This window comes from Nycticebus coucang, chromosome 11 (assembly GCF_027406575.1).
Source record: "Nycticebus coucang isolate mNycCou1 chromosome 11, mNycCou1.pri, whole genome shotgun sequence".
In the NCBI taxonomy this organism is placed as follows: Eukaryota; Metazoa; Chordata; class Mammalia; order Primates; family Lorisidae; genus Nycticebus; species Nycticebus coucang.
Window position 1 is genome coordinate 74963 of NC_069790.1, and position 27643 is coordinate 102605.

At 45.9% G+C, this 27643-nt stretch overlaps 1 protein-coding gene across 1 annotated transcript in view; it reads left to right on the forward strand.

Annotated features, from left to right (window-relative positions):
- Nucleotides 1-27643, forward strand: part of VOPP1 (VOPP1 WW domain binding protein) — a 102405-nt gene that overhangs the window by 55827 nt on the left and 18935 nt on the right. Inside the window, exons 3-4 of the mRNA XM_053609598.1 lie at nt 19249-19326; nt 23527-23663. Of these exons, the coding sequence (XP_053465573.1) occupies nt 19249-19326; nt 23527-23663 (215 nt within the window). The remainder of the gene's footprint in view (nt 1-19248; nt 19327-23526; nt 23664-27643) is intronic.

Sequence of the window (27643 nt, forward strand, 5' to 3'; positions counted from 1 at the left end):
TGTTCAAGGTAGCCTTCATGGCATTTTCTTAGTTATCGTATGTACACATTTGTATTCTGCCTTTAGTAAGTTTCGTCTGTACCCATTCTAAGATGCACTGTAGGTGTGACCCCACCCATTACCCTCCCTCCACCCTAACCTCCCCCCTCCCTTCCCCTTCCTTGCCCCTTTCCTCATAGACTTGTGCGATAGTTGGGTTATCAAAACCCAACTTTGACAGTGGCGAAAGGATTAAAAACGTCCACGGGTCTTTTGAAAAACTTGACACCCAAAATGCTACCAGGCTTATCAATACTCTCGATTAATGTGAATGGCTTAAATTGTCCTCTAAAGAGGCACAGGTTGGCTGACTGGATATAAAAACTCAGACCAGATAATCTGCTGCATACAAGAATCTCATCTTACCTTAAAGGATAAATATAGACTCAGGGTGAAGAGATGGACATCTATAATCCAGGCAATGGAAATCGGGAAAAAGCAGGGGTTGCAATTTTATTTGCAGGTACATGAGGCTTTAAACCAAAAAAAGTAAGGAAAGACGGTCACTTCATATTTGTTAGGGGAAAACCTCAACATGATGATGCATCAATTATTAACATTCATGCACCCAACAAAAACGCTCCTCAGTTTATAAGGGAGATCCTAACAGACATGAACAATTTTAGATCTTCCAGCACCACAGTAGTAGGAGATTTTAACACCCCTTTGCAGTGTTGGATAGATCCTCCAATAAGAAACTAAGCAAAGAAATTTTGGGCTTAAACTTCACCATACAATAATTGAATTTAACAGACATCTACAGAACATTTCATCCTAACAAAACTGAATACACATTCTTCTCCTCAACCCATGGAACATCTTCCAAAATTGATCACATCTTAGGTCACAAGGCTAACCTCAGCAAATTTTAAAAAATAGAGTTCATTCCTTATATTTTCTTGGATCATCACAGAATAAAAGTTGAACTCACCGATAACAGGTATCTGCATACTCATATGAAGACATGGAAACTAACCTTATGCTGAATGATAGCTGGGTCATAGATGACATTAAGAAGGAAATTACCAAATTTTTGGAACAAAATGATGATGACACAAATTATCAGAACCTATGGGATACTACAAAGGCAGTCATAAGAGGGAAATTTATAGCATTGCAAGCCTTCCTCAAGAGAATGGAAAGAGAGGAAGTCAACAACTTGATGGGACATCTCAAGCAACTGGAAAAGGAAGAACACTCCAACCCCAAACCTAGGAGAAGAAAAGAACCAAAATTAGAGCAGAAGTAAATGAAATTGAAAACAAAACAATTATTCTAAAGATCAATGGATCAAAAAGTTGGTTTTTTAAAAAGTTTAACAAAATTGATAAACTTTTGGCTAACCTAACCAGAAATAGAAAATCAAAATTCCTAGTATCAATCAGAAATGACAAAGGTGAAATAAGACACTTAAGAAATTTGAAAAAATCTTTAGTACTACAAAAAACTCGAAACTCAGAAATATGAAAATCTGAAGGAAATTGACCGATACTTAGAAGCACACCACATTCCTAGACTTAAGCTAGAAAGAATTGGAAATGTTGAACAGACCTACATCAAGTACTAAAATAGCATCAACTATATAAAATCTCCTAAAAAAGAAGAGCCTGGGACCAGAAAGCTTCACATCAGAATTCTACCAAACCTTTAAATAGGAACTAGTGTCCATATTACTTAACCTTTTCCAAAACATAGAAAAAGAAGGAATACTTCCCAACACATTCTATGAAGCAAATGTCACCCTGATCCCCAAACCAGGAAAAGACTAACAAGAAAAGAACATTATAGACCAATATCTTTAATGAATATAGATGCAAAAAAATATTCAGTAAGATCCTAGCAAACAGAATTCAGCAACACATCAAGCAAATTATAAACCATGACCAAGTTGGTTTTATCCCAGGGTTCAATATATGTAAATCTATAATACATCACATAAAAAAATAAAAAACAAAGACCATATGATTCTCTAATCGATCCAGAAAAAGCTTTTGATAATATCCAGCATCCTTTTATGATCAGAACAGTTAAGAAAACAGGTATAGAAGGGACATTTCTTAAACTGATAGAGGCCATCTACAGCAAACCCACAGCCAATATTGTATTGAATGGAGTAAAATTGAAAACATTTCCACTCAGATCAGGAACCAGGCAAGGTTGCCCATTGTCTCCATGCTTTTTAACATTGTGTTGGAAGTCTTAGCCATCTCAATCAGGCAAGAGAAGGTGATCAAGGGTATCCAAATAGGATCAGAGAGGATCAAACTCTCACTCTTCACTGAGGATAATGATTCTGTACCTGAAAAACTCCAGAGACTCAACTACAAAACTCTTAGAAGTGATCAAGGAATACAGTAGTGTCTCAGGATACAAAATCAATACTCACAAATCAGTAGCTTTTATGTATACCAATAACTGTCAAGCTGAAAAAAACAGTCAAGGACTCTATTCCTTTTACAGTAGTGCCAAAGAAGATGAAATATTTGGGAGTTTATGTAACAAAGGATGTGAAAGATCTCTATAAAGAGAACTATGAAACTGAGAAAAGAAATAGCTAAAGATGTTAACAAATGGAAAAACATACTGTGCTCATGGCTGGGAAGAATCAACATTGTTAAAATATCCATACTACCCAAAGCAATCTACAGATTTAATGCAATCTCTATTAAAGCACCAATGTCATACTTTAAGGAACTTGAAATAATAGTACTTTGTTTTATATGGAATCAGGAAAAACCTCAAATAGCAAATACATTACTCAGAAATAAGAACAAGTCAGGAGGTATCACATTATCAGACTTCATCAAGACAGTATGGCACTGACGCAAAAAATAGGTAGATGTATGGAACAGAATAGAGAACCAAGAGATGAACCTAGACACTTACCAGCATTTGATCTTTGACAAGCCTATCAAAAATATAAATTGGAGGAAAGATTCGCTATTTAACAAATGGTGCTGGGTGAATTGGCTGGCAACTTGTAGAAGACTGAAACTGGATCCACACCTTTCACCATTAACAAAAATTGACTCTCACTGGATAAAAGATTTAAACTTAAGACATGAAACTATAAAGATTTTTGGAGAGAGTGCAGGGGAAACTCTTGAAGAAATTGGCCTGGGAGAATACTTTATGAGGAGGACTCCCCCAGGCAATTGAAGCAACACCAAAAATACATTACTGGGATCTGATCAAACTAAAAACTTCTGCATAGCTGAGAACATAGTAAGTAAAGCCAGCAGACAGCCCTCAGAATGGGAGAGGATATTTGCAGGTTATGTTTCTGACAAAGTTCTGATAGCCAGAATCCACAGAGAACTCAAACTTATCAATAATAAAAAAACAAGTGATTTCATTTCATTGTGGGCAAGAGACTTGAACAGAAGCTTTTCTGAAGAAGATAGGCGCATGGCCTACAGACATATGAAAAAATGCTCATCATCTTTAATCATCAGAGAAATGCAAATCAAAACCACTTTGAGATATCATTTAACTCCAGTAAGAGTAGCTCACATAACAAATTCCCAAAACTACAGGTGTTGGTGTGGATATGGAGAAAAGGGAACACTTCTGCACTGCTGGTGAGAATGCAGGTTAGTACGTTCCTTTTGGAAAGTAGTTTGTAGAACACTCAGGGGTCTAAAAGTAGACCTGCCATTTGACCTGGCAATTCGTCTCCTAAGCGTATAAAATCACATTACAGCAAAGGTATTTGCAGATTGTTCGTTGCAGCTCAACTCCTAATTGCCAAGTCACAGAAGAAGCCCAAGTGCCCATCAATACATGAATGGATTAATAAATGGTCATATATGTATACTACAGATATTATGCAACCTTAACAAAGATGGAGAGTTGGGTGGCGCCTGTGGCTCAAAGGAGTAGGGCGCTGGCCCCATATACGGGAGGTGGCAAGTTCAAACCCGGTTACGGCCAAAAACTGCAAAAAAAAAAAAGACTTCTTTTATGTTTACGTGGATGGAGCTAGAACATAATCTTCTTAGTAAAGTATCTCAAAAATGGAAGAAAAAGTATCCATTGTACTCAGTACTATTATGAAACTAATTTATAATCACTCACACTTCATAAGAAAGATAAATCACAACTATAGCCCAAGATGAAGGAGGGAGATGGGAGGGGAGGGGGGAGATTCAATGGAAGCAGGATAAACAGTGGGACCATTCCTATGGTTCATATTGCAGGGGTACATGTTAAATCTATTAAGTACGGATTTAAGTAAATGAGGTGAAGGCTGTATTAACTAGTTTGATGTAAGCATTCTTAATTGTGTATAAAATCGGCACGTTGTACCCCATAAAGACATCAATGTATATACGATCTATGTGTTTATGACTTGATAAAAAAGATTGCAACCTGCTTATGAAGGACAGAAAACCACCTAGTATTTCCTTCCAAAGCCATGTATCTTTTCTTTGGCAGCTCTCAGTACGGACATGACAGTGGGAGGTGCTGCCCACAGTCGGGCCGTGGGGGTGTCTGGGGCTAGGGCCCACTTTGTCTAGATCCCTAGGCTCCTTTACTCATCCTGGAAAGTGCTCTCTGACAGTGAAGTACAGTGGCTTTTCTTGAAATTAATTTCTTCATGTGTTTCAAAATAAGCCAGAGAAAACTGATGATTTAGATGTACAAGTTTTGGGGGGAGTTGGGGGGGGTGGTTTGGAAACAGAGGCTCCTTTTGTAGCCCTGAGTAGAGTGCTGTGATATCACAGCAACTCAAACTCCTGGGCTCAAGCAATTCTCTTGCCTTGACTTCCAGAGTAGCTGGGACTACAGGCACCTGCCATTTGCCCAGCTATTTTTAGAGACAAGGTCTCGCTCTTGCTCAGGCTGGTGTTGAACCCATGAGCTCAGTCAATCCACCCGCCTTTGCCTTCCAGAGTGCTAGGATTACAGGTGTAAGCCACTGCACCTGGGCTGATACACAGGTTTCTTGTTCTTTATTGAATTAAAATGAATCGCAGATTACCGAGGGAGGTTATAAGTGTCCAAGCCTTCTGAGTGGGTGCCAGTGACTTAAAAAGTGAGAATAACTCTGTGGTCCTCTGAAGCACTGAAGGAGGAAAGGTATGGCCCCAATGGCGGCCATGACTTAACCTCTGATCTCTTAGAGCACTGGGGACCTTGAGGCCATCCCTCCTTGGCTGCACAGAGTAACAGCTGATACCAAAGATGCCAGCCGTCCATGCTTTGCCACAGTGTGCTCAGAAGTATCTTCCTGATTGGCTGAGGCACAGCTGCAGGGCGCTTGGGTTCTGGTTGTTGTGTTTGTGCCATGTTTTTTAATTTTAGTCTTTCAGTTTTAAGTACTGTTGAGGGTAAGAATGTGTGGGAACTGCTCCAAAGTCAGCCCCACTGAGACTCAAAGGGCTCCTTGTCCTGTGAGCTCAGGGATAATGACAGCCTGTGGAAGTGACAGCGTTCTGGCGAGAACACTTGCACAAGGAGGGCAGAGCCAGTTGGGTGCACCATCAGTGCCTTTACTTGTTCCTTCTATACCAGTGCTCCAGAGAGGGGCTGTGCGCTCCCATCCCCCAGGGCTGTGTTTTCCCATCCCCCAGGGCTGTGTTTTCCCATCCCCCAGAGCTGCTCTCAAGTCCCCTGTGGAGATGCTTCCTTTCAGAGCACTCACATTCCCCTGTGTCTCTGGTTCATTTCGCTCCATGACTAACTAATGCTGAGTGTATGTGAAGTGCTGTTCACAGGTGTCACATTGAGATCTTGGAAGCTAGTTTGGGAGAGATAGCCTCATGTGGCCACTTCTCCTGCCTGCCAAAGCTGAAGGTGCCAGGATCAGTCCTGGGTCCTTGGACAGGAGGCCACCTCTGACCAGGAATAGATGTTGGTCAGCTGGATTCGCTGAGCTCTCCCTTTAGAATGTGTGGAGAGAGGTAGGGATGGTTCCTCCTTAGCTGTGCTGCTTCCACACACCCTTCCCAGACCAAGCACAGCTGGGGAGGGGCAGGGGTCTGTCATCCTGCGTTCAGAGATTCAACAACAGAATCTCCTCCCTTCAGTTCTTGTTGGGTTTACCAGTGAAGACATGTGGTGTAAGTTGGAGACATTTTCTTCTCCACAGCGGGAGAAACATTTCTACTTAAAAGCTTTAGTTTAGACCCCTAAATGTGCTCTTTCTATATATATTTTGTAACTTGTTTTTTTAATTACTATATATATAGTGAATATTCTACTAAATCAGCATTCAAAGCAACCTCAGCTTTTCAACAGTGACAGAGTGCTCCCTGGGAATGCACCATGACTCTTTCACATCTTTTATTACCTGGGACTCATCATGACTTTCACATCTTTCCTTACCTGGGACACACCGTGATTCTTTCACGTGTTTCCTTACCTGGGATGCATCATGACTCTTTCAAGTCTTTCCTTACCTGGGATGCATCATGACTCTTTCACATGTTTCCCTACCTGAGACACATCATGACTCTTTCACGCATTTCCTTACTTGGGACACATCATGACTTTTTCATGCGTTTCCTTACCTGGGACATACCATGGCTCTTTCACTTGTTTTCTTATAATTGTTGTTTCTTGAAATGCCAGTTGGGTGGGTGGAGAGGGTTGTTTTTTGCTACTGTAGCTCCACAGTTCCTTACCTAGAATTCCAAAACTTAAAGCCATGCTCATAAATATTTGATAATTTTCTTTGTAGCGAACACAGATTTGAATAGATAGGAGGCTGTTTCTATTCTCTTTAATCCCCACGTGGTGTGCTGTTCTGTGGCTTCAGTGCGGACTCTGGTGGTGTGTGGTGACGTGTATAGTATTACCTTTCTTCTCTTTCCTACCTCTGAACAGCTCTGAGCCCCAGGAGTCTAGAAGGGATGACGGTATGCCCCATTCTATGTTTTTGTGCTTTGGAACTTACTTTTGCAGTGGTATGAATCTTCAGAAACAGAGTTGCTGAATTGAAGGCTATGCTTATTTTACATGTTAGTAAATATTGCCAGATTGCTCTCTTTGAAGGTCTCATGGTGCAAATGGCTGTCACTGGGTACAAACACCTGTTTCAGGCCATCCTTGCCAGCACTGTGTGCTGCTGTTTAATGCAAGTGCCCTGAGTTCATGCTAATGTATTGCCCCACCTATGCTGAGTCACAAGACTGCAACATCCCTCCTTTTTAAGGTACTGGGAACCATGGTACTGGGTTCCATGGTAGGTACTGGGAACAAGGTACTGGGAACCATGGTAGACTCCTGGGCCATGCTTAGTGAAACAAGACAGAATTGCTCTTAAGCTCATGTCTACTGTGGAAGACAGAAGCCTTCACCAGCTAACAATAGTGCTTTCCACAGTGAGGCCTATGTAAAGGGATCACACCACAGTGCAGGTGGCGTAGGGAGAGGTCTTACAGGTCTAGTCTCTGCAGAAGGAGGCTCAGTACTCCCCAAGTGGGAATGGTGCAGGCGCACAAGTGTGGAGGTATGCTGGGAAGCCCCGAGGCTGCTGTGGAGGGCACTTGGCAGGCAGCAGGGGGCGACATGGAAGGAGGGAAGAGAAGCTTTGTGAGAAGGGTTGCATGTGGCCATCAGAGGAGCTGAGTCTCCTGCACAAGGCCAGGCAGCCTGCTGGCCTTTCTTATGGGTGTCTGGCTTCAGGGTGGTGTGTGGGAGGCAGGTCCACAGGGAGAGGAGATAATGGTCAAGGATGAGATGGGAGGGTCTGATTCAGTGGAACTGGGGTGAGGTCCAGGACAGTGGGCATGAGGAGTGCTTTACAGAGGAAGGTGGGGAGTCAGCTAACTCAGGTTTCTGGCTGTGAAGATGATAGGAAAATGACCTTTAAGAGAGCATGTTCTGGGAACAGCTTGGAAGAACAAAGGAGAATGGGGGGCGGGGTGCGTTGGGACCCTGAGGGAGTAGAACCAGGGGGAAGTCATTCTTGCAGGTCAGGAGGGAGTCTAGAAGTAACATGTAGGTTGAAGAGTTCTGGACATGTAAATAGTAGCTAACTGGCTGCCGTGGCCTGGATATGCATTTCTCCAGAGTTCTCGTGTAGAAACATGACACCCAGTGTGCTAATATTAAGAGATAGGGTTTTGGGGGGTGTGATTAATGGGATGAATATCCTTGAAAGGAGGCCCCTGCCCTCTCTGCCCTGTGAGGATGCAGCAACAAGGCCTGTGAAACAAGAGGCCCTTGCCAGGACCGGCTCTGCTAGCGCCCTGATCCTGGGTTTCCTAACCTCCAGAGCCGTGAGCAGATGTTTTTGTCATTTGCAAATTATCCAATCTGTGGTATTAGTTATAATTGCCTGAAGGACTGAGACACCAACTCAAGTAAAAAATAGAGCTGGGAAAGCAAGCGTGCTGTCAGCCTGAATGTGAGTTTCCAGGTTGTGGAGTGCTCAACCCAACCTGCCCCCAGGGTCTCGTCACCACACTCTTTGGTACTTACCATGCCTCTGTGATTTCAGTGGTGAGAAATTATCAGCAGGTTAAAATATTGTAAAATCCTAGATGGACTTCTGTTTTTTATTTTTTATATTACCTTGTTATTCTTGTTAGGATTCAGTTTTTTACTTTTTATTTTTTTATTTTATTTTTATTTTTATTTCCAACCCAAATTGGATTCAGTTTTTTAATCTCATAGTTGATCAACCAGAAACTGAAAGAATTGTTTTCCAGGTTAGAGTTGAATAGAACTGAATTTAAATGATCAGCAGTTTACGAAAGGAGAAAGGCCTCTGTCCTGGAAACATAAGGATTTCAAAACCTCTAGACTTAGCTGAGTTCTGCAGCAGTCCATCTTACTTCATTTCACTTTCCTTAACTCTTAGCACAGCTGAGCTCCCAACTCAGAAGCCAGACAGCAGCTTCTCCGGGTTAAAGCAGCAAGGAAATGAGACTTCCTCTCCATTTGTTCTGCTAGGATTGGAATAAACATTTATAATCCTTTCCGTCATGGTAGAAGTAATTGTAAACGTGCCCCAGGTAAATCTCATATGCCACCCTGAATACAAACAGTTAGAGCTTGCAGAGTTCAGAGGCATTTTTTGGTAACTAGTGTGTCTCTGGAGGATAACTGGCAGGGTTAGGGTTAGGGTTAGGGTCAGGTCTCTTCAAGCCGCTGTAGTCCCTCCTTAGAGCCTCGACATTTTCAGCTTTGCTGTGGGACGTGTTGACCAAAGCAGAATTAAAGGACCCTCAGATGTGACCATATGTCTTAATGGACAGCCACACGCCTGCCCATCAGGGAAGCCACATCAGACCAGGACGAACGATTGTGACATAAGAGTTGTCAGCTGAGGCTGACTGATGAGAAAGAGCTGCCAACTCGTCAGGTCTGTGAAGTTTTTGACATGGTAGCAAGACAAGTAAAAGGCCTAAAAGCTTATGTTTGGAGAGATAAAAGTTGTTTTTTATGTCCATTGGTTTATGCAACTTTATTGAAGAAAAATAAATCAATTACTAGCAGAGCTATTAGTTGATCACTCATCCATTGACAACTTGAATCATTTATTCAGTGCTATATTAAACAGTATATTGGAAGATAGATTTTTTTTTTTAACAAAAAGCTGTTTTCTCACAGGTATACAATATTACAACCAATAAGAATATGTCTGTTCCTTGACTGTGGTGCTAGTATCCTAGATGTTTGCGTATGTCCAAACTCTTCAACTTATATACTAAATATGTGTAGCTCTTTGTATATCACTTAAACCTCAGTAAAGCTAGGCAAACACAACTGACTGGAAAACCTAAACAGCATTCCCTGTCTACCCCACCTCACTCTGTAGACAGTCCTGGCTGTCCCCAGAAAGCAGAAATGGACACGAGGGCTCCAAAGCTAGGGCATTATTCCTCTGTCCTGGCTGTGTCAGGGTTCTTAGGGTCATCTGAGGAGTGACATCTGGCTAGCAACTCTCCTGTGAGCCAGAGCTGAGAACTACTGCTTTCCTGAGTGCTCACCCATGGGTGACTGCTTGTAGCTGCTGAGGGGCTACCTGGGGATGGAGTGGAAGATGGAAGATTTCACTGGGCTTCCCCCACCCTCTGTGAGTCTTGTCCACTTGCAAGGAGCTCTGCAAGACGGCCTGACTGCTGCCTCCTTTGATGGAGAAGACAGGACTTCCCACATCAGGCCAGGGTCCTAAAACAAACCCAGGGATGTGCCAAACTGGGTCATATCATAGTAAGGCTAGAAATAAATAACTTTGTTAAATAATGTAATAAAAATATTACTAAAGCCAGATGGAGTGACTTACACTTGTAAATCCAGCAACTTGGCAGGCTGAGGCAGAGGATCTCTTGAGCTCAGGAGTTTGAGGCTCCAGTGAGCTAGGATGTGCCACTGGTGGAAATACAAGGACCTGTAGCTGCTGTGACAACCGTACCCTGAAACTGAGTAGTGAGATTGCAACATGGAAGGGAGGTCAGTAACGGAATTTGTTGTTGGCTCCATCAACATTTCATCATTGATTTGAATGAAAATAGGAAGGTGTGCCACAGTAGTCATATTTGCAAGTTGTACAGAGAGGAGGTCTTGATCCGTCTCACTGTCTTTCCTTCCTTCCTTCCTTTCTTCACTTTGTCACCCTCGGTAGGATGCCGTGCATCACAACTCACAGCAACCTCCAGCTCTTGGGCTTAGGCGATTCTCTTGCCTCAGCTTCCTGAGTAGCTGGGACTACAGGCTCCTGCCACAACGCCCTGCTATTTTGTTGTTGTTGTTTTTGCAGTTTGGCCGGGGCTGGGTTCGAACCTGCCACCCTCGGTATAGGAGGCCGGTGCCCTACTCACTGAGCCACAGGCACTGCCCCCTTCCTTTCTTTTTTTAGATCAAGCTATAATTTACTTCCCATTCTTTTTCTAGGCAGTGAAGCCAATCTTCTGAATAGAGGATGCCAGCTGTGGGTTGCCCCTTGGGCAGGGGCCGCCACTGGCAGGGCACAAACCCTCCTTTCTGTCGAGCTTGCAGCCTCAGCGCTCGGCTGCTGGTCTACCATTTCTCTCCATACTGTTAGGCCAGCGCTGAGCTCACTATGCAGCTTTCCCTCTCTTCTTTTGGTTTTCTTATTCAGGCAGCCTGCTGGACTTTGGAAAGATCTCAGGGCTTGTAAGATCTACTTTATCTCAGGCCCCAGTCTCCTGTCTCTCTGTCTGGCTGTGGGGGCCACTGGAAGGGTCACACCCAGGTGCCTGCATTGGGGTCCTTGCAGAGAGGAGCTGAGTCAGTGGTCCAGGGTCCCAGCACAACTGACTGATTCTTATTTTTTGTTTTTGTATTTTTGAGACAGAGTCTCACTTTGTCACCCGTGGTAGAGTGTTGTGACATCATAGCTCACAGCAACCTCGGACTCTTGGGCTCAAGCGATTCTCTTGCCTCAGCCTCCCAAGTAGCTAGGACTACAGATGCCCACCACAATGCCTGGCTATTTTTATAGACAGAGTTTTGCTGTAGCTCAGGCTGATCTTGAATGTGAGCTCAGGTGAGCTCAGGTGAGCTCCCAGCACCCACCTGGGCCTCTCAGAGTGCTGGGATTACAGGTGGGAGCCACTGAGCCCAGACATAACTGATTCATTCTTTAGTGAAGGAAATCTTGAGTGAATACTGAGTGCCTCAAGAAACACAAAATAAGAGTCTGAAAGCTCTTGATGGGATAAAATACTGGGCCAGGTTTTCGTAAGTTCCAATTTTCTTACTGGATATGTTTAAGGTCCTATATTTAAGCCATACTGTTGGGGTACTTGATGGGGAGATAAAAGTTACTAAGAAGCTTGGAAGTTTCAGCTGATGCAAGTCCTGTTGGGATCCATTTGTGTCTTGGCTGCTAGAAGGTTGATGCTGGCAGAGTTCTGAGAGGGTGTGGAAGTGCAGTTCAGCTGCCCAAGATCCTACCCAAATGGGCATGGTTTCCTGTGGATAAGGGAAGGTTCAAGTGTGAGGAGAGTAAGACAGTGGGGTTGTCCCGGATTCTGCCTAAGGAGGAATGCCCATTGCCACAGAGTGTGTGGCCCAGGACACAGCAGGGAAGGGACAGCCAGTAGCTGTGTGGCTGGGGCTGGGTTTGTTGCTGCAAGGAAGGCACACAGCTCTCCAGAGTCCTGCAAGGAGGCTTTGCCAGGAGTCAGTGCATGGAGGTCAAGCCCTCCTCTCTGTTCCAGAGCATCACTTCTAGCCTGGAGGACTTTGTGCTTAGAGACCCCAGTGTCTCAAGGGTGGTTAAGTGGAGGCCTCCGTTGAGCCTGGATGGCTACCTGATTCTAATTCTGGATGCTGTGTTCTGTCATGTACCACATGCTCAGCTCATGGGAAGTGTGGGTGATGGTAGGAGGCACAGAGGGCAGGACTAGGCAGGTCCTTAGAAGTAAACATATGTTGTTGAGGCTTGCTTCTGCAAGTAGGAAAAAGGATTGGTATGTAAATGGAATGGCACTGAAAGAGTCCATTTAAAGTTCTATAAAGTTTTCTACTTACACATATTTAACAACAAAAAATTTACAACCCTCAAGAACTCTTGTCTCCAGCCCTGTACTTTCAGTTGCTCTACCAGATACTAAAGTGATTGCCTACAAATTTGTTTAAATGTGATTAATTCCCACTTAGCACCTGTTCTAAGTGGTGCTTGAGTTCAGGCTACTGTAATAGCAGTGCCAGAGCCTGGTGTCGTAAGCACAGAATGTTTACTTCTCACAGTTCTGAATGCTGGAAGTCCAAGACCAAGGTGCTGTAGAACTGGGGTGGGTGTGGGGGGGCCTGCCTCCTTGTTTGCAGAGGGCTATGCTGTTCTGTCCTCATGGGGGATCAGGGGATGCAGGCTCTCTCATGCTCCTTCTTATAAAGCCCATGTCCCATTCAGGAGTGCTATACTCTCAGGGCCTATTCACCTCCTAATGCCAGCCCATAAAAATTGGGGGAGGGTGGAGAGAGACAGGGACACAGATGTTCAGTTCATAATACTGCCTCATGAAAATGTTTACATAGAGAGCTGGACTCACACCTGTAATCCTAGCACTCTGGTAGGCTGAGACAGATGGATTGCTTGAGCTCAGGAGTTTGAGACCAGCCTGAACAAGATCGAGACCCCATCTCTACTAAGAACAGAAAAAGTAGCCAGGCCTTGTGGGGAGCACCTGTAGTCCTAGCTACTCAGGAGAATCAGGCAAGAGGATCACTCAAGCCTAGGAGTTTGAGGTTGCTGTGAGTTATGATGATACCGTGGCACTCTACCCAGGGCAGCAGAGTGAGACTCTGTCTAAAAAAAAAAAAAAAAAAAAATATTTACATAGAAAAAAACAAATTTTTTTTTTAAATAGAAACATTTCGGAACTTCATTAACATTGGGCACTCCTTGACCTATAGGTTGTCCTTTTCTACTCTTGAGATTTTTGTGACCCAAAGGCTAAGAATGAATGTGTCCAGTGGCCAGATCTGCTGTCCTGGACAGTGCCCAGCATGGCCTGTGCTGCTTGCTGCTCAGGCTCCGACAACTCCCAGAGGGCCCACCCCACTGTTCATGGTGTTTGCACTGAACTACTGCCATGGCACATTTCCAGTGGCCCATCTACTTTCAGATACACTGAGGAGTGCATCACTCATCCTTCACTGGGTAGAGAGGCCAGGTGCCCTGATATCATCTCTGTAATGCACTTAATTACAGATCAGCACCTGTAACTGTCCCGTTCTCTGACACTATCAGAACTCTATGTTTGGACTCGGATGTAATGAAGAATACTTGGCTAATAGGAAGCAATTCCAAGGACCCTTTCTGATGATTTACATGTTCTTTTTACTCTTGAAGGATCGCGTGTATTTCAGAATCTCAGGCCTATAATTAGATGTGCCAAAGAGTGGGTTTGGTTAAAAGTGATGTTTGTTCCTTTCTACTGCACGTCTGGGTTCTAAATATCTGGCGCACAGTAGGACAAGAAGAAGAGTCCTTTTCTGTGTTCTCTACCCTGATCTATTCTGCCCAGTCTTGCAGATGTCCTTTGGAAGCCCACTGCCACTTCCAGGCTCAGGGCCCTTTGAGCGTTGAGCTCGGTGTGTATGAAAAAGGGTGTGTTTGGTGTGTAGCCTACCTGGTAATGTTCACCACTCTTAGTGAACTCAGTGCTGCAGTGAACATTCTTTTTATAACAGCAGTTCTTTGGATGTCAGCAGATATGTGCCAGGGCCATGTATTAGCAGCTTCATTGGGAAAAAGTAGCATAGCAGTGTCACCCTATGAGAAATCGTGTGTCCTTTGAGTGGCTAGGACTTATTAGTGTCCACTGGGATCAGGCCTGAGCCACAGGGATGCAGAGAGTGCAGGGTCTTCAGCTGAGGGAATGATAGGGCCCCTGGGTGACCAGTTGACGTTGAGTATTTGCTGCTGTTGGATTCTGAGAAGTGAGCTGGAGAACTTAGATGTTGAATGTTACCCACAAAGAGGAATGTGAATTAGAAACTTGTTTTACTCCTAACATTCTAGGATAGATAAGTTTTCAGCCTGAGGAGTGTGGGTATAAACGTATATATCTATAAACATAATCTCCCAGAATTCCAGACAAAGGACTGTAAATATATCCAGAGCTGATAGGTCCTTCTCTGCTTCCAGCACAGGAGCAAGAACACTGCAGGGGTGGCTTTCAACACAGTGAATGCCTCCTTCTGGGCATGAGCTTTTTAGTAAACTTAGCTCGTGAAAGGTGATTTGGTTGCTAACTTTATTGCCCTGTACCTGTACCTTTCCTCTTTTATGCCAACTTCGTGGTTTCCAGCATTGGATGGGCTCTAGGACTTCAGCCTGGGGCTGCTTTTGTAAGGGTGTGATAAACCCAGAGGGAGACTCACGAGAGTGTCTGGGTAGAGCAACAGGAGGACAGTGCCCTGAGCTCAGAGAACCTTGCCTGGCTTCTCTTCAGTACCCGCAGCAAGGCTGCTCTTGACTGCCAGGCAAGCAGGTGTGTCCCATTTGAAGGGTCTTCATGAGAACTGTGTGCTTTCTAAAGTTTGGTCGTTGCAGGCCATCATATCACAGAATTAGGAACAAAAATGGCAGTAGCCATTTCACCAAAATCAGTGTCACCTGTATGACATGAACTGAGAGACCTCGGCTTAGCACTGGTGCCAGTAGGAAGTGACCTCACAGTTGGGACTTGGGCCCGACACTCCAGGAACCTGATTCTGGACACAAAAGAAACATGGGCCTGTCAGATTTTGACATTTAAAGAAATATGCTTTGTGTTGCAGCCTGGCACACACATACCTTATGTAAGTGTAACCAAATAAGTTGGGGTTTTTCCTTTCAATTACATGGTCTGATTTAATGCATTATCAAGGAGAATTAGGACAAGCGATAGGAAGTGCAGCAAACACAGGCAGGAGCCTAGGGCGGTCCCCAGGCAGCGCTGCTCCTGCTGCAGGTGGTGTTCAGAGAGGAGAGGGGCCTGTGGGCGGTTGGGTGGGCTGTACTCTGCCCAGCCAGTACCACCCAGGCACTGGAGCTTCTCTGAGAAGCATCCTCTGCCTCACTATGTGGCTTTGCATGCCAGCTTTTGTGATGCCAAGTCTGTAAGGACCTTAAGTCTCTTCCCCAGACTTCACCTATTATGGTGCATTGCCAAGGACAGAGCTGGGAGACAAACATGGCCTGGGCCTGCCTCTCCTGACCCTGCATGAATCTGAGCCCTGTCTCTGATTACTTCAGAGAAGCAGCTTGGTTGTCAGGGTTGAAGCTGTCCAGTAAGCCACACTTGATTGCACTAGCATTTTCAGAGGAGGCTTCCATGTTGATCTCTAAAGAAAAATGAGACCGTGAAAACTGTCCAACATCAGCACTGTTGGGAGACAGAGTCTTTGGGGGTCTTCCCAGACATTAGAATGAGGATGCTGTATCCAGCCAAGTCTGCCCAGGTCTGTCATTAGGCTTCAGGGGACAGCTTGGGAAGAGCAGAGGCAGCCCAGGGACATGAGGAAGGGTCAGGCTGAAGGGACAGTGGGTGGGACTGCTCCTCCACTCTGCCAGTAGGGCGGGGAGAGCATGCACATGCTCAGCCATGTCACAGTTGATGCCTTAATCTGTGGGTGACCCTGGCACCCAGCCAGGGTTGCTGCTGGTCAACAGGGATACCAGTGGTCAGCTGGGGGGGCCTCCACTGTGCTGAAGGCCCTCCTGCTCTGTGTCCTGGGGACCCTCTCCCCTTCTTTCAGGTGAAACCTTTTACCTCCTGATGGTCACAGCACGTAAGTGTATGCACAGTTCTTGTGCATTATGTCCTCTGAGGCTTTTTCAGATGATTTTCATCTTTATAAAATGCAGCCAAATAACTTGATTTCATAGTCTACCAGGGGATCTCAGCAACTGGAGCACCGTTTGGGTGAATGGTACTGTGGGAATGTCAGCCGCTCACGCCATCCGCTCACACCACACCACACCAGCACCATGCTAGCAAGTTATTAGTGTAGGATAATGCAGGCTTTTCTGGCCATCTTTCTGTTCAGTTGAAGTTGCAAGTTAAATGAACGAGGGAGCCAGGTGCTGCTGAGGAGGGGCTGCTGAGTTCTGCCTGGCTTCCATGTCAGGGGCCTTCTGCTCCTTATGCTGTCTCTGTTACCTTGTCTTTCTAATTTCCACGGCATTTTATACAAGCAGGGCCAAGGAAGAATGGGAACATCAAGTAGAGATGACAAGGTGGCCCTTGGTCATGAGAGACTCCGGGATCATAGAAGGCAGCATCTGTGTAAATGCTTTCTTTCCCGAAATGCTGGCCATGTCCATCCGTGGCTTCCACAGACAGTGTCCTGGTCAGAGAGGATGAATGGCATCCCTAATGTCTTGTTTTCTAAGTTTATTTCAAATGTGGCACTAAAAATACTTCATATATGGATGCTTTAAATATTGACCAGACATTTGCCAAGTACTCGGCTTGGCCTGCAGTGTGAGATGTGTTGGTTCTGACTCATTGTGCTGCTGTGTGATTGGAGACTGTAAATGTAGCACAGTGAAACAACACACATTTATCATGTCACAGGGCCTTAGGTGGCTGTGGGGCTATGTTCTCTCCTGTCCTCAGTGTGCTAAGGTTGCTGGTGGGACTCAGGTCCGTGTGGCTGTGAGACTGAGGCCGGCTATGAGTCCCGAACTCCTGCTGACCACACCAAGTCCTGGCCACAGGCCACCCCTGAGCATAGCAGCCACTTCTTCAAAGCCAGCAGGGGCACCTTATGGCAGAGTCTGGTGTGATGTCAGGGGTGTGACCCCGCACCCTATAGGAGGAATCATGTCAGGGCAAGGCTCTCGGCCATACTAGATTGTCACTCTCACCATGCACTCAATTCAGTTGCTGAGGACGTGTCTTTGCACATTTGTGATGGGAAATAGTCTCACCTCTCTTAGTTTAGTTGTCTGACATCCACTTAGCCTTTATTTCCCTGACTGCTGCCTTCCCTCCCCACACATGTACATACCCAGGGCTCGACCAGACAGCGGAGACCCCTGGGGAGGTGAGTGGGAGGCCCTGTAGCCACACTGTGTGCAGTGCCAGGCCCTTGATGGCCACCTTTGCCCAAGATCTAGCAGCCCCATGGGGGTGTTTCATTACCCCTCATGCCCTGTGCTCAGCAGTCTTCTCCAGTATGAGGCCGAAGGGACCAGCACTCCCCACCCCAAACATGGTGGCCCTGTCCTTGTCGAACTGGACTTCTGCCTGGTCACCTCTACAAGTCACCTAAGCACCCTGTCTGAAACTGTCTCATCTGCCACCTTCCTCCCCCTGTTGCCCACATTGGCTCCATTTTCTACTGTAGAACTTAGTATCATCTGACATCCTTCATGTTTTTCTTGTCTACTGTTTATCTTCCTCTTCTAAAAAAGAAAGCTCCTCCCCGTAGGGGTGTCCCCCCAGGACCAGCACAGGGCCGCTGGCAGCCATCCTGAGCTCATTGTTTGGATAAAGCAAGTTAAGAGGAACTTAGGCCACTAGCTGCTGGAGCACCTCCCAGAAACTCTGACAGTTCATGTGTCAGGTAGAAGTTCAGGGCATGGGCCGTGGGCCATGGACAAACAGGATGTGAGGACGTCTTACTGTCTGAGTTGTATGTGTATGCATGTGTGGTAGGTGAGTAGGGGAGGCAAGGGGTGTTTCTCAGCTCAGTTTGTCCTGGAAACAACAAAGGATTTACGACCAGTGGGTTCTGTGTGTTTCCAGAGAGGCAGAACTGGGCCCAGGAGCTTCAGCATCCTGCCAGGTTGAAGAGGGGAAAGTAGCCTCCAAAGCCTGGGCTGCCAGGTCTTGGCTGCTGCTACACCACTCTGCATCTTAGTTAATATTTTCTAGGGAGTGATCTTCTATACATATTTTTACATGAAACAAGCCTATTTGTAACTGCAGTAATAGATAAATTTGGTGCCCAAGATTGAATATGGGCAATGTGTATTTCTCCTCACTACTTTTTTTTTTTTTTTTTTTTTTAAAGGAAACCCAATTATCTGGAAGCCATAACACACAGATAGGTGATCACCTAGTGTTCTGAGAGGCAGCCCACCCACCCCAGTGCCTGGCTGTGTGGGCTCTCACTGCTCGGTGGAAGCACCTCTGAACCCCAAGCACAGAGCAGAAAGGTCATATTTTTCACAATGTCTGCCCTTTTCCAGGGAAGGCAAGGGCTACTAGGCAGAAACATCCAGGGAGCGGAGGTGCTTGTCTGAGGTTGTGTGAGGTCTAAGTGAGGAGCAGCCCTCTAAAGGTGTCGACATGTACCTATGCCCTGCCACGGACCCTGAGCCCCAGGCATGTCGGGGAAGCAAAGTGAGCACTAATCATCCCAGAGGTTGGATAATTTGCCAGAAGCTCTACAGCTAGTGAGTGGCAGGACCAAGATCAACCCCTGATTCATCTGACCCCATACCCTCTGCTCCACAGAGCTACAGGCCACTGCTGAGCTTTCTCCAGTGGCAGAGCTGGTAGGTTAAGTTCCCAGCTATGGTGGTGATGCCTCCCCAGTGGAATCGTTTAGGATTTGTCACATGGGATGTTTAGTGACTGGGGGGACTGAGTTACTGTGACCAACCCCTCATGGCACCTTGCATTTTTGGGCCACAGCTGAGCAGTCAACTCTGTTCATGGGTAAAGCACAGTGTAGGTGGTTCTGACCCTTGTGCTGTACTTTTTCCTCCTAAGAAAGGTTGTATTTGAACTTGGCCTGGACTGCATGACTGTGGAGTGACCAGCCTGTGCCCTCTCTCCACAGATGCCGCTCCTATGAAGACTGCTGCGGTTCCCGCTGCTGTGTGCGGGCCCTGTCCATACAGAGGCTATGGTACTTCTGGTAGGTCACTCTCCTCTTTGCTCCCAGATGCCTTTCCCCACTCCCCAACCCTGGAGCTCTGCCCCCACCAGCATGTCACACCCTCAGTTGTGTCACCTTTACTTTGGCTTATGGCCTTGGGGAAGCAAACAGGTGCTCAGAGGGCATTGAGTCGACCTCATGACAGGCAGTGGTGCTTACAGAGTTTGCACAGAGCTCACTTCATTTCCAGTCTACCCATGGGGGGAGAAGGCATTTAGGCTTTTGTGAAAGTGGCTGGACAGCAGCACAGCTCCTCAGCCAGCATTTGAAAAGCAGCCAAGGCTGTTGGTCTTCAAGAATTGGAGAGACTCAGCCATTCAAGACTAGGAATAGAGTTTCTGCTGCCTGAAAACCTTTCCTGCTCATCTGTGCCAGCCACAGAACCTTAAGACTTCACTCTCTTTATGACTTAAGCTTCCATAAGACTTTAAGATTCTGTCTGTATTGGCTGTTTAAGACTTTAAGACACCATTGAGCCTGATATAGCAGCCACTTGAGTATTTTGGTGAAGTTTTATCTGTCCTGTCAACAATAGGGTCTGATTATGGAAACCAGCAGGGAGGAGGGACTCTCTGCCAACCTGTTCTCTTTACAGGAGTGTCTTCTCTCATCGTCTCCTCACCTGCTGGCCAGGTCTGCCTCAAGACCAGCTCCAGCAGCCCTGCCTGGTGCAGCCCCTGAACAAGGGGGTGTTGGTCCCCAGTTTCCCCCACCTCATAGTTGCTGGTGCCTAAAACTGTATAATAGCATATTTTCTTAGTGTATGATTTTCCAAATGTAAATGCCTCTGTATCCAGCAAAGTGGAAGGAACTAGCCTCCAAGCAGGGGAGAGGAGCCTGGGGGAGGCAGCATGTGGGGTGCTGCCCAGTGTCAGGACAGGCTGTCTACACATGCCTGCCAGAGGCCAGGGGAAAGGAGGCAGAGCTGTCTGGGGCACGAAACCTGGAATCCCAAAAGGTTTGCAGGACTGTGGGTTGGTCTGAGGTGCCAGATGAGCGATGATGAATTTGTGGGAATACTCCTAAGAAATGGAAGTTGTCAAAGTTCAGGTGTCACATGACTAGAAAGAAAAAAAAAATACTTGAAAGAGTCCAGAAAAGCTATTAGGCCCGCAGCTTTTGGTTGGTTTCCCAAGACCAGCAGCCAGGGGTTCTGTGGTGTTGTCAGCCAGAGGCACCTCTGTGAGGTACACACTTGACACACAACCTTGGCAGGAGCCCACACAAATACCCATGAATCCTCTCCTTGGGGTCAGGCTCTCACACATCAGCGTGCTGGAAGATTTCATCAAATTATGAGAGCTGAGATTCTGACAGGAGGCTCCAAACGAGCTACAGCAAAGGGCCCCTTGTGCTGGAGCTGCTGCTTGCCCTGAGTGTTCCCATTCAGTGGGTCTCCTGCCTGGGCCCTGGAGAAGCCTCATGGCACTTAAGACTCCTGCAGGAGATAGGTGTCCATGCAGGTAGCTATGTATAGATAGTTTCAAGCCAGAGCAGAGAACATCTGATACCAGCAAAGATGGGGAAAACAACAAACTTTTGCATGGATCTTTTTTTTTTGTAGAGACAGAGTCTCACTGTACAGCCCTCAGGTAGAGTGCCGTGGTGTCACACGGCTCACAGCAACCTCTAACTCTTGGGCTTACGCAATTCTCTTGCCTCAGCCTCCCGAGCAGCTGGGACTACAGGCGCGCGCCACAACACCCAGCTATTTTTCTGTTGCAGTTTGGCCGGGGCTGGGTCCGAACCCGCCACCCTCGGCACATGGGGCCGGTGCCCTACTCACTGAGCCATAGGCGCCGCCCTGCGTGGATCTTAAGAGAGGGCATTCAGGATGAAGGAACAGCCTGCAAGGGCAGGAACACAGGAAGAGTGGCCTGAGAGAGTGGCAGGGGCTCATGTGATGGAGAGGGTGATGGACTGCTCTGCAGCGGGGACCGTCCCTTCCTTTTGAAGACTTCTGTCCACTGATGGGTGAAACAAAGGTTTGGGAAGAAAATGCTTTCACAGGTCCTTGCCAGCTCTAAAGTCTTACTGGACCAGTTGGTCCACCAGGTTTGAGTGGACCTCCAGGATTACGTGATGCCAGCACCCCTGTGGATAAGCTGCCGTGGTCTGCTGGGGGTGTTCTGGGCACTGGGGTCTGCACAGCAACTTCAAAGTTGACAACTGCTGCTGTCAGGCCTAGGGGAATGGGGAGGAGGAATCAAAACCAATTTGAATTAAAGAAACCAGGTTACTTCTGATGATAGAAGATGCCTAGACTTGTTCCTTTAATCCCTGGAAAGTGTCCAAAACCTGTGAGCAACCAGAGGAACATAAGGGATATCTGATGTGCTAGCAGTTCACCTGAGGTTTGCAGTGCTGGCTTCTCCAGCTGACCTGCAGCCCTTCTCCCCCTCTCCTTGTTCTCACAAGTGCATCCTCTTGCTACTATGCAGTCCCTCTCTTTCAAGGATAACACAAACCTCAGACTGACCTTCCAGGAAGGAACAAGCCAAGGGGTTCTCCATTAACCTGAGGGGCAAGAGGTCCTGCCACCTCTCTGTGTCCAGGAGAGACTGCTGTTCCCTTGAGCAGTGAAACCAACATTTTGGTTTATCTCATAGAAAAGCCAAGATTTCAGTTGGCTTCTGCAATTTTGAATCTAGGGAGCATGGCCTCCATGCTGAGCATGTGTTACTTGTGTCCTGTTCAGGCATGTGTCATGGGGCTCAGTGTTCAACATGAGCAGATTGCCAAGTCCCCCAAAGCAAACTGTCTTTGTGGTCCCAGCGTCCCTAATGCTGCAGTCACCTCACATTGCTGAGGCCTGCGTGGATCAGATCCTTCTGGCTCCCCCAGCCACATAGCCACCTGATGGGGCCATTCTCTCCCGGTGTCTCTGGCCTGTGCTGTGCACGTACAGGTGACTAGAGTGGCACACATTGTGTCACTTGTGTTTTATTCCCACCACACACTTACTCCTACATCCATCAGCTTTCTCTCCTCACACTCACGGGAGTTGTGAAGAAATGGTCACGTGTAGTCCCAGCCTGCTGCACCCCCCACTCCCACGTGAATTCAGGAACCCTCCTCACCCACCATAGTGGTCAGCTGGTGATAGGGCCGCGTGGCCTCTGCACGCCACATATAGAGATAATGGTGAATCAGAAGACACCTGAAAAGGCTTAGTGAGCCCTTGTCTTGCACCTCTGACATTTCTCCCCTACTCAGCACTCCAAGGTTGTCCAGTAACTATTTCCTGCCTGACGCTGGCCTTAGACTTCCCCTCATGTCAATACTCTCAGGGCTTTCTCACTTCCCTTTTCTTAAGGCTCCCCGAGCGTGCCTCTAACCACAAGCAGCCCCACTGTGCTCATCGGCAGTGCCTGTGTGCCCAGCAACTGTGTCCAATGGGCTTTTGGATTGGCTTCATGGGTCCCCTTGCAGTTTCAGTTCAGAGATGGGCAGAAGTCTGTTGTTTTGGGACCTTCTTAGAGTGATATCCTATTTTTCTAGTGCAAATGGGAAATCAGGAAGTCACTCATGCATTTATCCTGCACTCATGCATCAGAAGCTGGTGGAGTGACAGAGCTCCTGGAGGGACTGGTGGAAAGTCCAGTCCTTAGTGCACTCAGCTGCACCATAGGGTCAGGCCAGGGAGAACATTGAGCTGTGCAGAGCCTGGAGTTTTCTAAATCTTCAGCTTTTTTGTTGACTGTTCTCTATCCCTGTAGTACTTTGTAAGTAAGGTACCCTCTAGGAAGGAGTGCTCCTAGATAGTGGCAGGACAACTGTGACAGACGACAGACATGTACACCCTTGGTATAGAACTGGGAGAAACAGTGAGCTCAGAGTAGGGTTGGCCTCAGTGTCCAGACAGAATTTAGCCATTATCTCATGTTGACTGAAACATTGAGTTGAGGTCACAGCTGGGAAGGGGAGTGACTGCAGCACCCCTTTGAGACCACACAGGGGACATCCCAGGAGGCTGTGGCCTGGCATACCACTGGAGGAACATCTCTGGGCGAGAGGTCTGAGGAGGGCTGAGTCTGGGCACCTGGCTCTTGTGGCCTGGCCCCACCCTGCCCCCTAGTTATCTAGTTGCACATTCTGGGTCCCCAGTCCCCGGGGAGCCCCAGGGCTACATCCTTGGGGCCTCTGCCAATGCCACCCTGAGGTCTGTGCTCTCTGCAGGTTCCTCCTGATGATGGGTGTGCTCTTCTGCTGCGGAGCAGGCTTCTTCATCCGGAGGCGCATGCACCCCCCGCCGCTGATTGAGGAGCCCACCTTCAACGTGTCCTACACCCGGCAGCCCCCCACACCTGCCCCAGGTCAGCCAACCCTGTCCTACCTCTCCTCCCTTCTGTCTCTCTGTCCTCTGCAAACATTCATAGGTGCTACCTCAGAATATAGATTAATACCGCTAGAAGTGAGAACATTCAGCCCATTTTATTCATTCACATTCTGATGATCAACTTCATTGTGCATCTGTGCAGATGAAAATGTGTTTTGTACTGAAGGACATACTCATCGTCTCATATTCTCACATAATTATTGGTGCACTTTAATGCATGTTATGCAGTTTGTTTATGCTATTATATGACTTCTGCCTTTTTCCTTAAAAATCATTCCATGTGTAAATATCTATGTAGGCACAGTAATGTCCCTGCCATTTTTAATGCCACTGTACTAAATATTAATTATGTTACTGAGTGGTAATTTGCTTAGATTTATTGCTGATAATTTTTGGCCATTAATTTATTGGTTCATTCAACATGTGTATTGTGCATTTACTAGCATTCTGAGTACTTATAAATAGCTATAGATAACTTTTGTACAAGTTACATTTGACCCTATAGGGCGTATCATCCAAAGTGATGTCACAGGGTAAAAGAATTAGCTGTTCCTTAATTTTTTTTTTTTTTTCTGACAGAGTCTCGCTTTGTCACCCTTGGTAGAGTGCTTGGCATCACAGCTCACAGCAACCTCAAACTCTTGGGCTCAGCAATCTTCTTGCCTCAGCCTCCTGAATAGCTGGGACTGCAGGCGTCCACCACAATGCCCAGCTATTTTTTAGATACGCAGTATGTCTCTTGCTTAGGCTGCTCTTAAACTTGTGAACTCAAGCTATCCACCTGCCTTGGCCTCCCAGAGTATTTCTTAATTCTTATAAAATATTGCCTTCACTAAGTAGTTAAGGCACACTGTCCAGACCGTGGTGGGGAGTGTGGGCTGTTTTAGGACACAGGCTGGTGCTTTGGTTTTGACATTGTATGCGAGATGTCCTCTTGCTGGGAAGGAACCCAGGGCCACGAAGGGCTGGGCAGGCACTACTCACAAGAGCTCTGGTCTGGGCACAGGTGTCATTGGTGTCTGCACTGCTTTGTTCCTGCTGCAGTTCCCACCTGAGGGCCTGTGGCAGAAGGAACTCTGATTTCACATTGCACGTGCACAGTGCATTCCAGGAACAGTTCCTACACGGGCTTTTACAAAGTTGCAGTTGTAAGAAGTACATAAGTCCTGGAGATCCACTGCACAACATAGGACCTCGAGTTAGTGAACTGTAATATATAATTTACGATTTGCTAAGAGGGTCGGCCTTATGTTAAGTGTTCTTACCACACACACAAATAATAATAAGAGGGGCAGGCATTCTTTCTTTCTCTGGGATGAATGCCACTTGTTCCTTTTCTCTCTCCACATTTTCCCTTCTTTCACTCTCTGCTGTGTGCTCTCTTCTCTCTTTTCATCTCTTTTTCCCACTCTTTTTCCTCTCTCTAATATCAAATAAACTTGTACTTTCATAGTCTTAAAGAAAAAAAAAAAGACAGCTAGGCATGATGGCTCATGCCTGTAATCCCAGCACTCTAGGAGTCTGAGATGGGTGGATTGCTTGAGTGTAGGAGTTCAAGACCAGCCTAAGCAAGAGTGATACCCTATCTCTACTAAAAAAATAGAAAATAAAAATATTAATAAATAAGAGGGCAGAGAAAACTTTTGGAGGTGATAAGATATCTTTATGGGGCCAGGTATGGTGTCTCACTCCTGTAAATCCTAGCACTCTGGAAGGCTGAGGCAGGTGGATTGCCTGAGCTCACGAGTTCCATACTAACCTGAGCAAAAGCAAGACCCTGTCTCTACTAAAAGTAGAAAAAAAACAACTGAGGCAAGAGCATTGCTTGAGCCCCATTTGGAGGTTGGAGGTTGCTGTGAGCTATGACACCACAGCACTCTACCCAGGGCGAAAGCTTGAGACTGCCTCTAAAAAATAAAAAAAGGATGTGTTTATGCTGTAGGTTGTGTTAACATTTCATGGATATATTCTGTCTCCAAAGTCATCAAGTTGCATACGTTAAATATGCACAGCTTTTTGCATGATAGTCATGTTTCAATTACATTGTTGAAAATAAAAAAGAAGTAGATTTTTAAAAGGGAGAAAATATTCTCTCTTCTGTTTTCTTGAGGATAGGCTGTTCTCAAGATGCAAAGTGAGAACTTTTATAGTTTTCCTCCACCAGTTACCCGCAGGATTTTCCTATAAAAATATTGTATGATTACTTGCTTGGGGGGGGATTCATTGAGTGTACAAAGAATTATGTTACACTGATTGGATTTGTAGGTTTTTTTGGCCAGGGCCGGGTTGATACCCGCCACCTCCGGTATATGGGGCCAGCGCCCTACTCACTTAGCCACAGGTGCCGCCCCTTACTGATTGGATTTGTTAGATAAAGTCCCCACCCCAAAGAAGTGTGCCATACACCAGGACTCCCGTCGTCCCCCTTCCTCCTCCCCTCTCCCCACTAGCTCATTCTCCAACCCTCCCCTTGTATTAGATCATCTACTGCCTTCGTATTAGAATAGAGTACATTGGATTCTTGCTTCTCCATTCTTGTGGTGCTTTACTCAGAATAATGTGTTCCACCTCCATGCAGGTTAATGTAAAAGCTGTAAAGTCTCCATCTTTTTTAGTGGCTGAAGAGTATTCCATGGTATACATATAGCACAGCTTGTTAATCCATTCATGGGTTGATAGGCATTTAGTGTGTTTCCACATTTTGGTGATTATAACTTGAGCTGTGATAAACAGTCTAGTGCAAATGTCCTTATAATAAAAGGAATTTTTTTCTTCTGGGTAGATGCTGAATAATGGTATTGCAGGATCTAATGGGAGGTCTACTTTGAGTTCTTGGAGGATTCTCCATACTTCCTTCCGAAAAGGTTGTATTAATTTGCAGTCCCACCAGCAGTGTAAAAGTGTTCCCTTCTCTCCATATGGCATGTCAGCATCTGCAGCTTTGAGACATTCTGATGTGGGACATTCTCACTGAGGTCAGATGATATCTCAGGGTGGTTTTGATTTGCATTTCTCTGACCATTAGGGATGATGAGCATTTCTTCACATTTGTCTGTCTTCATTAGAGGAGGTTCTATTCATCTCTCTTGCCCAGTGATATATGGGATTGTTGGATCTTTTTTTGTTGATTGACTGTAGATCCTAATTACCAAGTTTTTGTCCAATTCATAATATGCAAATATCTTTTCCCATTCTGAAGCTTGTCTATTTGCTTTGGTTGTTGTTTTTCTTAGCTGTACAGAAGCTTTTCAGTTTAATTAAGTCTCATTTGTTTAATTTTCGTTGTTGTTGCAATTGCCATGGAAGTCTTCATAAAATCTTTCCCCAGGCTAATATAGTCGATTGTTTTCCCCACACTCTCTGAGGATTTTTATAGTTTCAGGCCTTAGATTTAGATCTTTCATCCATCTTGAATCAATTTCTCTAAGTGGTGAGAGGTGCGGGTCCAATTTCAGTCTTCTACATGTGATTATCCAGTTCTCCCAACACCATTTATTGAATAGGAGTTCTTTTCCCCAGTGTATGTTCTTGTTGGTTTATCAAAGATCAGGTGGCTATAAGAGGTTAGTTTCATCTCATGGGTTTTCTGTTTGGTTCCAAATGTCAGCGTCTCTTGTTTTTGTGCCAGTACCATGCTGGTTTGATCACTATGACCTTGTAGTATAGCCAAAAGTCTGGTAGGGTAATACCCCTGACTTAGTTTTTATTACTAAAATTGCCTTGGTTATACAGGCTTTTTTCTGGTTCCATACAAAGAGAAGAATTATTTTTTCTAAATCTTAAAAGTATGACGATAGGGGCGGTGCCTGTGGCTCAGTGGGTAGGGCACCAGTCCCATATGCCAGAGGTGGCGGGTTCAAACCCAGCCCTGGCACAAAAAAAACAAACAAACAAAAAAAAAAGTATGACGATGGTATTTTAATTGGGAGTGCATTGAATCTATAGATTGTTTTGGGT